This window comes from Salvelinus sp. IW2-2015, unplaced genomic scaffold (genome assembly GCF_002910315.2).
Source record: "Salvelinus sp. IW2-2015 unplaced genomic scaffold, ASM291031v2 Un_scaffold1352, whole genome shotgun sequence".
Taxonomy (NCBI): Eukaryota; Metazoa; Chordata; class Actinopteri; order Salmoniformes; family Salmonidae; genus Salvelinus; species Salvelinus sp. IW2-2015.
The window spans coordinates 226,609-238,529 of record NW_019942855.1 but is presented as its reverse complement, the minus strand read 5'-3'; the positions used below and the strand labels follow the sequence as shown (position 1 = coordinate 238,529).

General features: G+C 42.5%; 1 protein-coding gene across 1 annotated transcript in view; it reads right to left on the bottom strand.

The window, feature by feature from the left end:
• Window positions 1-648: 648 nt before the first annotated feature.
• The window catches only part of LOC112070532 (monocarboxylate transporter 8), a 33,436-nt gene continuing 22,163 nt past the window's right edge, over window positions 649-11,921 (bottom strand). Inside the window, exons 5-8 of the mRNA XM_024137957.2 lie at window positions 9,974-10,117; window positions 9,273-9,501; window positions 5,445-5,711; window positions 649-4,821 (exon numbers count right to left, since the gene is read on the bottom strand). Coding sequence (XP_023993725.1) covers window positions 5,461-5,711; window positions 9,273-9,501; window positions 9,974-10,117 — 624 coding nt within the window. The 3' untranslated portion in view covers window positions 649-4,821; window positions 5,445-5,460. The remainder of the gene's footprint in view (window positions 4,822-5,444; window positions 5,712-9,272; window positions 9,502-9,973; window positions 10,118-11,921) is intronic.

The following is an 11,921-nucleotide window of genomic DNA, read 5'->3' as shown; positions in this document are numbered from 1 at the left end:
CTGGGGCATTCAATGGAGCGTGCTCACTAACTCATGTTTGATTGGACGATTGGCTGCTGAGTGAGTAAAGTGGGTCAAATGGGAGAGCGGGGAGCAGAAGGAGAGAACATGTGCAATCCAATGTCACACTATGGGCCCTGGTCAAAAGTAGTGCACTATAAAGGAATAGGGTGCCATTTGGGCCACAGACAACAGCTTGACGCCTGGCTGCACTGAGCCGTGTTCATATGGAAATATATGGCAGTCAGGGGTCGGATAACATAGGCATAATTTAATTTCCCCGAGTCATACTGAGACCGAGCTAAAACAACATCACATAACACATTTATGGTATTAACTACTGTCGTACCTAACTAAACCATGTTCATATGAGAATATGGCAGTTAGTCACAGGGCTAACATATACACTGTTTCCCAATTAGTCAGAGCGAACGTAATTTCACATCCTTTAAACTAGACCATATGCAAACTCGGCAGTTAGTCAGGGGGCGGCTAACATACACCATGATGCTCAGCCTCAGTGAATTTCGCAATGAGTCACACACACATACACACGTGTTACAGGCAGTATGTTATATCCAGAGACATACAGTATAATACAGTGGATGGCTTTACTCAGCTGGCCAAAGAAAACTCATGCAGTTCTCATCATATTAAACATTTATTGTTGGTTTAATAGAAAACAATAACAAATTGTGTTTTACTACAGATCCAAAATAACTTCACCCCAAAAAATTAAGTTTATCTAGCAGCATAAGTCTTAATTTCAAATCTTGTGATTCCTATTGTTATAACATTTCTTGAAAAAATACAACTAAAAATATATATCTGAAAAGTTCAGGTACAGGAACAGATTGCTGACAGTTGGTAGAAAATCTGAGGTGAGAGTTGTGATGAAAATTTAGGCAGAAACATGTGCAAAATATAACAGAGGGAGAGATGAGTTAAAAGATTAAACAAGAGCAGCAGTCAGGGTGATGCAGTCTACGGGTGATGCAGTCTACAGGTGATAAAGTCAGAGTGATGTACAGTCTACGGGAGATACAGCAAGGATGATGTACATTCTACGGGTGACACAGTCAGGGTGATGTGCAGTCTACACGTGATACAGTCAGGGTGATGACCAGTCTACGAGCGATACAGTCAGGGTGATGACCAGTCTACGAGCGATACAGTCAGGGTGGTGTACAGTCTATGGGTGATACAGTAAAAGCTATAGAAGAAGAGACTGTAGGTAGGGTAGATAAGTGGGGTCAGAAGTATAAAGACAAGGGATACATCCAAAATGGCACCCTATTCCCTGTATAGTGTATTAAAAAATACCAGGGTCCATAGGGCTCTGGTCAAATGTAGCCCGCTATATAGGGAATAGGGTTCCATTTGGGACAGAGACATGGTGTACACCAGCCCAAGGATATAATAAAAAGAGGACTGCATCTGACCTTATCTGACAGCCCTGTCTAACACACACTGGGCTGGATTGGACAAAAAAATTACATCTTGACAAAAGAAAATGGGTGAAAACTCCCAAAAGATCACTGGGGTTCAGAATGCTATGGCTGCTATAGGGCGAGATACAATTAAAATATCAACAATATTAGGAAAAATAAAATAAAAAATGTAGTTATTAAGCTGTGTAAATATGTAGATTTATGATGAGATTCTACTCTCATAGTGTACATGTAAGCCTATGTAACATGTGACCCTATCTGTGACTGTTCCTTGAACTGGTACTGGGCCTAGACATTTAGGGTGCAATCTGCACTAGTGCCCACTCAGAAACCACTGTCCCCGCTGGGCCACCAAGGCTGCAAAGACAACAGGACTTTGACTAGCCAAACATTGGTTAAGCAAACACCACCATGAAGGCTGCATGTTTCACTATCAGTCATTAACCACTCCTGTCCAAATATGTTTCTATCTCAGTAGTTAAAAATCAAATATCTCAATAGCCCATCTCATCAAAACACAAACAGAACAATGACACGTGCCAAACTAAACAAGAGAATGATAAAAAGTACATTGTGTAGTGTTTGCTTCCTCGAGCAAACAGAACAGTTTACTCTGCATCTCTACAGTATAAGGATGCTTGGTGAGACAGGAGCATAGCCTGGTAGACCAGACAATGCTGCACTCACAATGGTTCAATCTGGTTTAACCAGGCTAGAGCCAGCAAGCTCTCTGACCAACTGTAGGAGAACGATCAAAATGAATTATCAAAAAGTACATTTTGCATTACAGCTTGCTTGATCAAACAAGGTTTCCTCTTTCGATCTATAGCCTAAGGATGATAATGCATGGTGAGCTTGCGGGCTCTCAGACCAGCTGTAGGAGATATAGGAGCAGCATGGCGGTGAGATCAACAGAAGAGATGGAGGAACTTAATGAGGTAACAGTCAGAGTAGTCCACTCAGTCTGCAGCCTTAATGGAGGCAAGGACCATAATGATCATATCTATATTATATGGCAGGGACTGAACTGTCAGAGGGAATGACATTTAGAGCAGCAGGAAGGAAAAATAAAGAGTTTAAAAGTATGGATCACAGCCAGATGGGGGAGAGGGAAGGTAAATCTCATAAATCTGAGTGCACACACACACACACACACATAGACACACACACAGTGAACGCACAGACACACACACACACAAGTACTAACGAATATTAATAACAGTGAAGCATTGTAGTTTGAGAATAGGGTTTTTGGAAGTTTTTGGCAGTATGTTCAGCTCAGTGGCGCTGAAGCTAACAGCTGTAGAAAAAAAAAATAGCAACCATTTAATTTCACTTGGAAGTATGATGTCATGAATTGAAGAATACCAACATATTTAACTAGATTACTGAGGTATTAACGTCTTTGTCCTCTCTCTGTTTCCCTCTCTGTCCTCTATTAGGCCTAGACTGTGTCCCAAATGGCATTCTATTTCCTTAATAGTGCAGTACTTTTGACCAGTGACCATAGAGCACTATATAGAGAAAAGGGTGCCATTTGGGACACTCTTATTCAACCATTCTGTCGTGCGGAAAATGTAATCTCAAGGAGGTAAGTGGTCCGTTTAACATTTACGAAACGTAACAGCAACTGCAATTTAATGAATTTCTCTACTAGAGTGAGAATCTCCATGAGGCAGTATCTGGTTATTACCGTGACGACGTATGAACCCAACAAACAGTATGTTGTCATCTGAAGATAAGAAGCAGCAAACTCATCAACAAAGATGTTTGATGTGGACCGATGGGGATCAGGCTGAAAAAAGGATATAGCCAATGAGTGCATGTATGTAATAGCAATCATTCTGTGGTCTGTGGCCCAATGCCCTAACTAACACACAAACACACACACAGCAAAAACTATGGCCTTTCCATTCAAAATTAAGCTCAATGCCCTTAATATAGATTTTGATTGTTCGCAAAAAATCTGGCAGACTAAAGGTTATTTTTCTTTCTAATAAACTGCCAGTCTTATTTCTCAACAACTGTATATCAGTGGATAATTCATTATTATTAGCACCGCTAGATTTCAGACCACGGACCATCGAGATCTATGGCTCAATTCTTGACTGACAATGGGGAGAATCCTAACTTCCATTTATTAAGTAAAACTTTCACTTAAGTAGAATTTTCACATAGTCATACATTGATGTCAATGGGAGTCTCACATTGGAAGTCAGGATTCACCCCCATGGGAATAACAAGATCACAATGCCATTCGAAGAAACAGACGGTAAAAACAAATAAAAAACATTAGAAACTTAAAACAATAAAAACAAATCTGCAGAGTAAATAAAAATTTGGCAAAACATCTCAGAGAGGTGTATTTAGTTTCAATTAAAATTTGATTGACTTACAGTCTTAGAAATATAACTGTTAAAAAAATAGATTTAAGACTACAAAGTCTGAAGCCGGTAAATAATCTGTTCAGTCTGGTCTGGCTCTCTATCTGTAGCTCCATCATGGCACGGGTTACATATGGAAAAACTGCATAAGTACGTATGTGGTTGAGGTGACTGTTTTAGTGGCTTTTCCAAGGGGGAATCACCATGGAGACCTATAGTATAATACACAACTGAAACAGATATGTGTTCTTCCTTGGTCTATCATAAACAAAATAAACTGAGACTTGTAAAATGTAACTGCAATAAGTTGTCATAATAACTGAAATCTTTCCAATGTCCTATATTATGCCCTAGACCTATGTAATGAAACACCTAGAGACAGAAGGAACATATGAAATAAAGTGTGAGATGCTTGTGGTCTAGACAGAGTAGAACAAAGTACTCCATTCAATTACTCTACTACTATTTATCTTTCTGAATAATCTGTCATTTAAAAACCTACTGAAGCATATTAAATAATTTACATACTCTGATTCCAGACGCTATAGGATTTAAAAAATGATTTCTTCCAGGCGGCCAGCTCTAAAAATGGTACACACCTATTGTGTGCATTCCCGTTTTAGATGAGCTTAAAGCCACAGGGAAAGAGAACACTGTTTTGGATTGTGTGACGCCCAGATCCTATGATAATGCCAATTGTCTCTTCGTTCAAGGAGGTTGGTCAGCGATGTGTTCCTCCTTTGCTTCAGAGGGCAAAAAACCTTCTCCCCCTCTCTCCTTAGACCACAGGGATCACTATAAGGAACTAATGGCATTCAGAGAGGAGGGGGCTTCCTATAGACAGGAGGAGGGTTCCTATAGAAACTGTGTCAGAGGTTGAGAGGTACATCAGCAGGTAGTCCGTGATTAGGGGCCGGGGGTCAGGGACCGGGGGAAGGGAGGAGGTGTAGGGACGGTCAGATCTCAGGTGCTGGTGAATAGAATCCCTGAGAGAAGGAAGAAGGAAAACATGAGAAGATGACCGTAATTTCAATCTAGGATCTTTGTGTGTGTTTGTGTGTGTGTGTGTGCATGCATGCCTATGTGTGTACACACACACACACACCTCCGTTCTCATATGTGCCAGTGCCAGCAGCATACCACCCTGCATACCACTGCTGGCTTGCTTCTGAAGCTAAGCAGGGTTGGTCCTGGTCAGTCCCTGGATGGGAGACCAGGTGCTGCTGGAAGTGGTGTTGGAGGGCCAGTAGGAGGCACTCTTTCCTCTGGTCTAAACAAAGATCCCAATGCCCCAGGGCAGTGATTGGGGACACTGCTCTGTGTAGGGTGCCGTCTTTCGGATGGGACGTTAAACGGGTGTCCTGACTCTCTGAGGTCATTAAAGATCCCATGGCACTTATCGTAAGAGTAGGGGTGTTAACCCCGGTGTCCTGGCTAAATTCCCAATCTGGCCCTCAACCATCACGGTCACCTAATAATCCCCAGTTTACAATTGGCTCATTCATCCCCCTCCTCTCCCCTGTAACTATTCCCCAGGTCGTTGCTGCAAATGAGAACGCGTTCTCAGTCAACTTACCTGGTAAAATAACGGTWAAATAAATAAAAATACCTTAGTGTAGTGCTACTCAGATGTGTGTCTCCACGTCGGTGTATCCAGGCAGCATTTCTCCGTTAGAGCAGCCCTTGGGGCCTCCTGCCGGAGGCAGCATGTGATCTGTGCTAGGGTCCTCCGGCCCCCCACCCTGGCACTCAAGGGCTCTCTGCTGCCGTCGGTGTATCAGGGGCACAAAGAACAGCACCATGCCCCCCACGATGGGAGGGCCCCCTGCCAGGTAGAAGGCCATGTTGTAATCACCACAGTAGCCATGCAGGAGTCCTGGGGGACAAGGGAGGGAGAGGTTTCAGATGTAGTGTATGGAACCACTACTCGCTATTCAAGAGAGAATCACTGAGCGAATCAATTGTATTTCCTTGATTCCTTGTGTCCACTCTCAACGCATCTTTCTCAAAATTCATTGGTGGAGAAGATCTGAGTGGAGGAGCTTTAGATCTTTTGCTCCAATGTGCTTTGAGATTCACCCACTATCTTGGTGATTCAAGTTGTTTTACCTGTTTGTCTGTTCTTCTTCCAGGAACTAGCTCAGAACTAATAATTAGCGGTCATAAACATCTCTAAGAAGATAAGTCATAGTTTATTAGTCTCGATGGGCTGTCAGGTGGTACAGCATCAGCATCTCTAATAACTGTGAGAGGTTGTTCAAGTCGGTTTAGTGGTTTGCCTGGTCTTCCAAGAAACAATACCGGTCAGTCCTAAATGCTGCTCTGTATCTGTGAAGAGTGAATGTGGACTAAGAGGTTCCAGTCAGACGCTTTATTATTATAGGGTAACCATAGAAACCACGAGTACCACTAGATTGGGGAACATTTTGTAAAAGAAAATCCTCAGTAAAGTGTATCTAATGTGTGTCCAGGGTGATGGGGAACACTGGCCAAAATATTCAGTAAGGAGCTAGCTAACTAAGTGGCCCTGCCATAAACAAGAGCTGGAAACGAGATAGATAACTCATCCAACATCTGGCACTAAGCAGAGAGAGATTCAGCCAGGCCTCACAGGACGCAATGTCAATACAGAACACTGAGGCTCTGAGAAGGAGGACAAGCCGGGAGACAGACCTGGGTTCAAATATTATTAAGAATCTTTCAAATACTATATCCGTGCTTGATTGAGCTTGCTTGGCGTGATGTAACCAACGGAATAGTCCACTAAAGTGCAGCATGCAAACTCCGCACATCTGGCACTCAGGGCAGACTCAAGCAAAGCTCAAAGTATAATTTTTTTAAATCGAATACTATTCGAACTCAGGTCTGCAGGGAGGCGAGCAGACAGACTTATGTCCAGTCTGGGTGCTCCTGCTGTAGGCTGATGGGGCAGGATTCCTCCTCCTCCTCACTGTGACCTCTGGAGTGTATTCAGCCAGAGGAAACTATTCTCAATGTTGCACATAGAAATATAATGTATGAAATGACTCCTATTCAACATGACTGATGATATTTGTTCTACGTAATACATTTCTATCAGAATCCTTGCATCACTCTGAACAGCACCCTGGTGGTCTGAACAGGAATGTGGGGAGTGGCGTTGGAGCCTGAAGGGTGGCAGTGGAGAGTGGCAGAGCCCCAGAAAATGCAGCCATCGTGTCATCAACCCATCGCTAAACTATCCGCTATCCGAGGCTACTACTCCCTCTGTATCTTATTCCCTCTGTAACAAATTACCAGCCCTGGAACTCTGCCACTTTACTCAGTGTGCATCTCAAATTTAACCCTATTCCCTACATAGTGCACTACTTTTGACCAGACCTCTATGGGCCCTTGTGAAAAAGAGTGCACTAAATAGGAAATAGGGTTCCATTTGGGATGCAACCTCATTCTATTTACTCTGTAGACCAGCTACATTCAGAGCCAAGACCAATGATGTACATAAACACAGTGAATATACAGTGGGGCAAAAAAGTATTTAGTCAGCCACCAATTGTGCAAGTTCTCCCACTTAAAAAGATGAGAGAGGCCTGTAATTTTCATCATAGGTACACTTCAACTATGACAGACAAAACGAGAAAGAAAATTCCAGAAAATCACATTGTAGGATTTTTAATAAATTTATTTGCAAATTATGGTGGAAAATAAGTATTTGGTCAATAACAAAAGTTTATCTCAATACTTTGTTATTACTCTTTGTTGGCAATGACAGAGGTCAAACATTTCTGTAAGTCTTCACAAGGTTTTCACACACTGTTGCTGTATTTTGGCCCATTCCTCCATGCAGATCTCCTTAGAGCAGTGATGTTTGGGGCTGTTGCTGGGCAACAGGACTTTCAACTCCCTCCAAAGATTTTCTATGGGGTTGAGAATCTGGAGACTGGCTAGCCACTCCAGAGACCTTGAAATGCTTCTACGAAGCCACTCTCGTTGCCCGGGCGGGTGTTTGGGATCATTGTCATGCTGAAAGACCCAGCCACGTTTCATCCTTCAATGCCCTTGCTGATGGAAGGAGGTTTTCACTCAAAATCTCACGATACATGGCCCTATTCATTCTTTCCTTTACACGGATCAGTCGTCCTGGTCCTTTGCAGAAAAAACAGCCCCAAAGCATGATGTTTTCCACCCCCATGCTTCACAGTAGGTATGGTGTTCTTTGGATGCAACTCAGCATTCTTTGTCCTCCAAACACGATGAGTTGAGTTTTTACCAAAAAGTTCTATTTTGGTTTCATCTGACCATATGACATTCTCCAATCTTCTTCTGGATCATCCAAATGCTCTCTAGCAAACTTCAGACGGGCCTGGACATGTACTGCTTAAGCAGGGGGACACATCTGGCATTGCAGGATTTGAGTCCCTGGCCGGCGTAGTGTGTTACTGATGGTAGGCTTTGTTACTTTGGTCCCAGCTCTCTGCAGGTCATTCACTAGGTCCCCCGTGAGGTTCGGGATTTTTGCTCACCGTTCTTGTGATCATTTTGACCCCACGGGGTGAGATCTTGCGTGGAGCCCCAGATCGAGGGAGATTATCAGTGGTCTTGTATGTCTTCCATTTCCTAATAATTGCCCCCACAGTTGATTTCTTCAAACCAAGCTGCTTACATATTGCAGATTCAGTCTTTCCCAGCCTGGTGCAGGTCTACAATTTTGTTTCTGGTGTCCTTTGACAGCTCTTTGGTCTTGGCCATAGTGGAGTTTGGAGTGTGACTGTTTGAGGTTGTGGACAGGTGTCTTTTATACTGATAACAAGTTCAAACAGGTGCCATTAATACAGGTAACGAGTGGAGGACAGAGGGGCCTCTTAAAAAAGAAGTTACAGGTCTGTGAGACCAGAAATCTTGCTTGTTTGTAGGTGACCAAATACTTATTTTCCACCATAATTTGCAAATAAATTCATAAAAAATCCTACAATGTGATTTTTTGGATTTCTTTCTCTCATTTTGTCTGTCATAGTTGAACTGTACCTATGATGAATTACAGGCCTCTCTCATCTTTTTAAGTGGGAGAACTTGCACAATTGGTAGCTGACTAAATACTTTTTTGCCCCACTGTACGTATGTATATGGCTGAGACATGTCAGCTCAACGGCATGATAAACACAAAATACATTATCCTAATCCTACCCTGTTTAGAATTCCCTATGGAATGTGGGTATCCTCAAAGGACTTATATGGTAACACTATGCTAGCTACAGAATTGACTTTTCTCGATTGGAAGGAATAGGTTCCTGTTGAAGAGAAAGCAACCATCTTTTTATCACCTTGGCTTCCACTCCAAAGTTGAGGTGATACTCAGTAGCGATTGCCTGTCAGATAGCAGTCAACCATCTCTTTATCACCTGCCATTTAAAATCTTTGAGGTCAGTGTTAAGTAAACTGAGGAACCGATAGTAGTCACCAGCGATGGGGGGTCCTGCGGTCATGGGCAGGGCCATGAGTCCCAGTAGGTATCCTATAGCCTGGGAGGCCTGCATGGGGCCCACCAGCTCGAAGGCTATAGGAGCCATGATGGTGATGAAGCAGCCGTCACACAGCCCCAGGAACACACACACCACAATCAGCCCCTCGAACACAGTGCACTGGGGGATCATCATGGACATCAGCCCCAGCACCATGAACGACACCGACTGGGGGAGAGAAGAGCAGAGACAATATAGTAAACACATAATAATGAATGCCATTTAGCAGACGATTTTATCCAAAGTAACTGTCATTGTGTAACGTGTCAGAGAGTCTTAGGAGTCTTAGGTTAATGTTGTCCAATACATCTCTCCTGACTAATACCTTGTCCCTTATACACTCTTCCACTTCATACAGAAACTACAAAGTAACCGACCAAGATGGCAACCAACGGGTCAAATCCATGTCAAAAACTTTCAACCAATTCTATTGGTTCCATTTTACCGGGTAAACTAAATGCAGCGCAACAAGTATTTGACCAATGGATTTGACCAGAAATAGATTAGATTTGAAGCTTTTAGTAGCCATCACCATTCATGGAAAAAACTAAGGGGATGTGGCTGATGTGCTAACCCATATTTAAAATCTGAATTTGTTCAAATTAAGCTGACAATGAGATGCTGAAGAGGGTTACCTCACCTGCATCCAGATCTTCTTGGCTCCGGGAATGAGGTCTCCTACTTTCCCGAAGAGGAGGCGTCCCACGCCAGATGAGGCTCCTATACACACCAACAAGATCCACTCTTTCTGGGTCTCCTTGAACTGCTCTTTCACAAAGTTCATCTGGTGGAAAAGAACAAGCGGGAATACTTTCACGTCCATTTTCTTTTCAGATTTGTATTTGTATTTATTATGGATCCCCAATAGCTGATACCAAGGCAGCAGCTACTCTTCCTGCGGTCCAGCAAAATTAAGGCAGTTATACATTTAAAAAACATTACAATACATTCATAACAGATTTCACAATACCACTAAGTGTGTGCCCTCAGGCCTCTACTCTACTACCACATATCTATAAGACAACATACATGTGTACATGTGTGTATAGTGCGTATGTTATCGTGTGTGTGTATGCATGTGTCTGTGTTTGTGTTGCATCACAGTCCCCACTGTTCCATAAGGTGTATTTTTAGCTGTTTTTAAAATCTGATTCTACTTCTTGCATCAGTTACTTGATGTGGAATAGAGTTCCATGTAGTCATGGATCTATGTAGTACTGTGTGCCTCCCAGTCTGTTCTGGATTTGGAGACTGTGAAGAGATCTCCGGTGGCCTGTCTTGTGGGGTATGCATGGGTGTCTGAGCTGTGTGCCAGTAGTTCAAACGGACAGCTCAGTGCATTCAACATGTCAATATCTCCCATAAATACAAGTAGTGATGAAGTCGATCTCTCCTCCACTTTGAGCCAGGAGAGATTGACATGCATATTATTAATGTTAGATCTATGTGTACTGCCCTGTTCTGAGTCAATTGCAATTTTCCTAAGTCCCTCTATGTGGCACCTGACCACAAGACTGAAAAGTAGTCCAGGTGCGACAAAACTAGGGCCTGTAGGACCTGCCTTGTTGATAGTGTTGTTTTAAGAAGTCAGAGCAGCGCTTTATTATGGACAGACTTCTCCCCAGCTAAACTACTGTTGTATCAATATGTTCTGACCATGACAGTTTACAATCCAGGGTTACAGGTAGTTAAAACTCCTCAACTTGCTCAATTTCCACATTATTCATTACAAGATTAAGCTGAGGTTTAAGGTTTAATGAATGATTTGTCCCAAATACAATACTTACATTTTTTATTTTTATATTTAGGACTAACTTATTCCTTGCCACCCATTCTGAAACTAACTGCAGCTCTTTGTTAAGTGTTGCTGTCATTTCAGTCACTATGGTAGCTGACGTGTATAGTGTTGAGTCATCCGCATACATAGACACACTGGCTTTACTCATAGCCAGTGGCATGTCATTAGTAAAGATTGAAAAAAGTAAGCGGCCTCGACAGCTGCCCTGGGGAATTCCTGATTCTACCTGGATTTTGTTGGAGAGGCTTCTATTCAATTAGACAGGTAACTCTTTATCCACAATATATAAGCGTGTGTAAAGCCCTAACACATACGTTTTTACAGCAACAGACTATGATCGATGATGTCAAAAGCCACACTGAAGTCTAACAAAACAGCGCCCACAATCTTTTTACCATCAATTTCTCTCAGCCAATCATCAGTCATTTGTGTAAGTGCTGTGCTTGTTGAATGTCCTTCCCAATACGCGTGCTGAAAGTCTGTTGACAATTTGTTTACTGTTAAAAAGCATTGTATCTGGTTAAACACATTTTTTTCAACAAAAGTTTACTAAGGGTTGGTAACAGGCTGATTGGTTGGCTATTTGAGCCAGTTAAGGGGGCTTTACTATTCTTAGGTAGGTGAATTACTTTTGCTTCCCTCCAGGCCAGAGGGCACACACTTTCTAGTAGGCTTAAATTGAAGATGACGGAAAGGTGTCTTGTTGCTTTCAAACCAAGCCCCCTGGAAACATACAAACACTGTGGGGTTGGAAGCAGCCAAACAAAACAGCAACAAAAAAAACAAAACA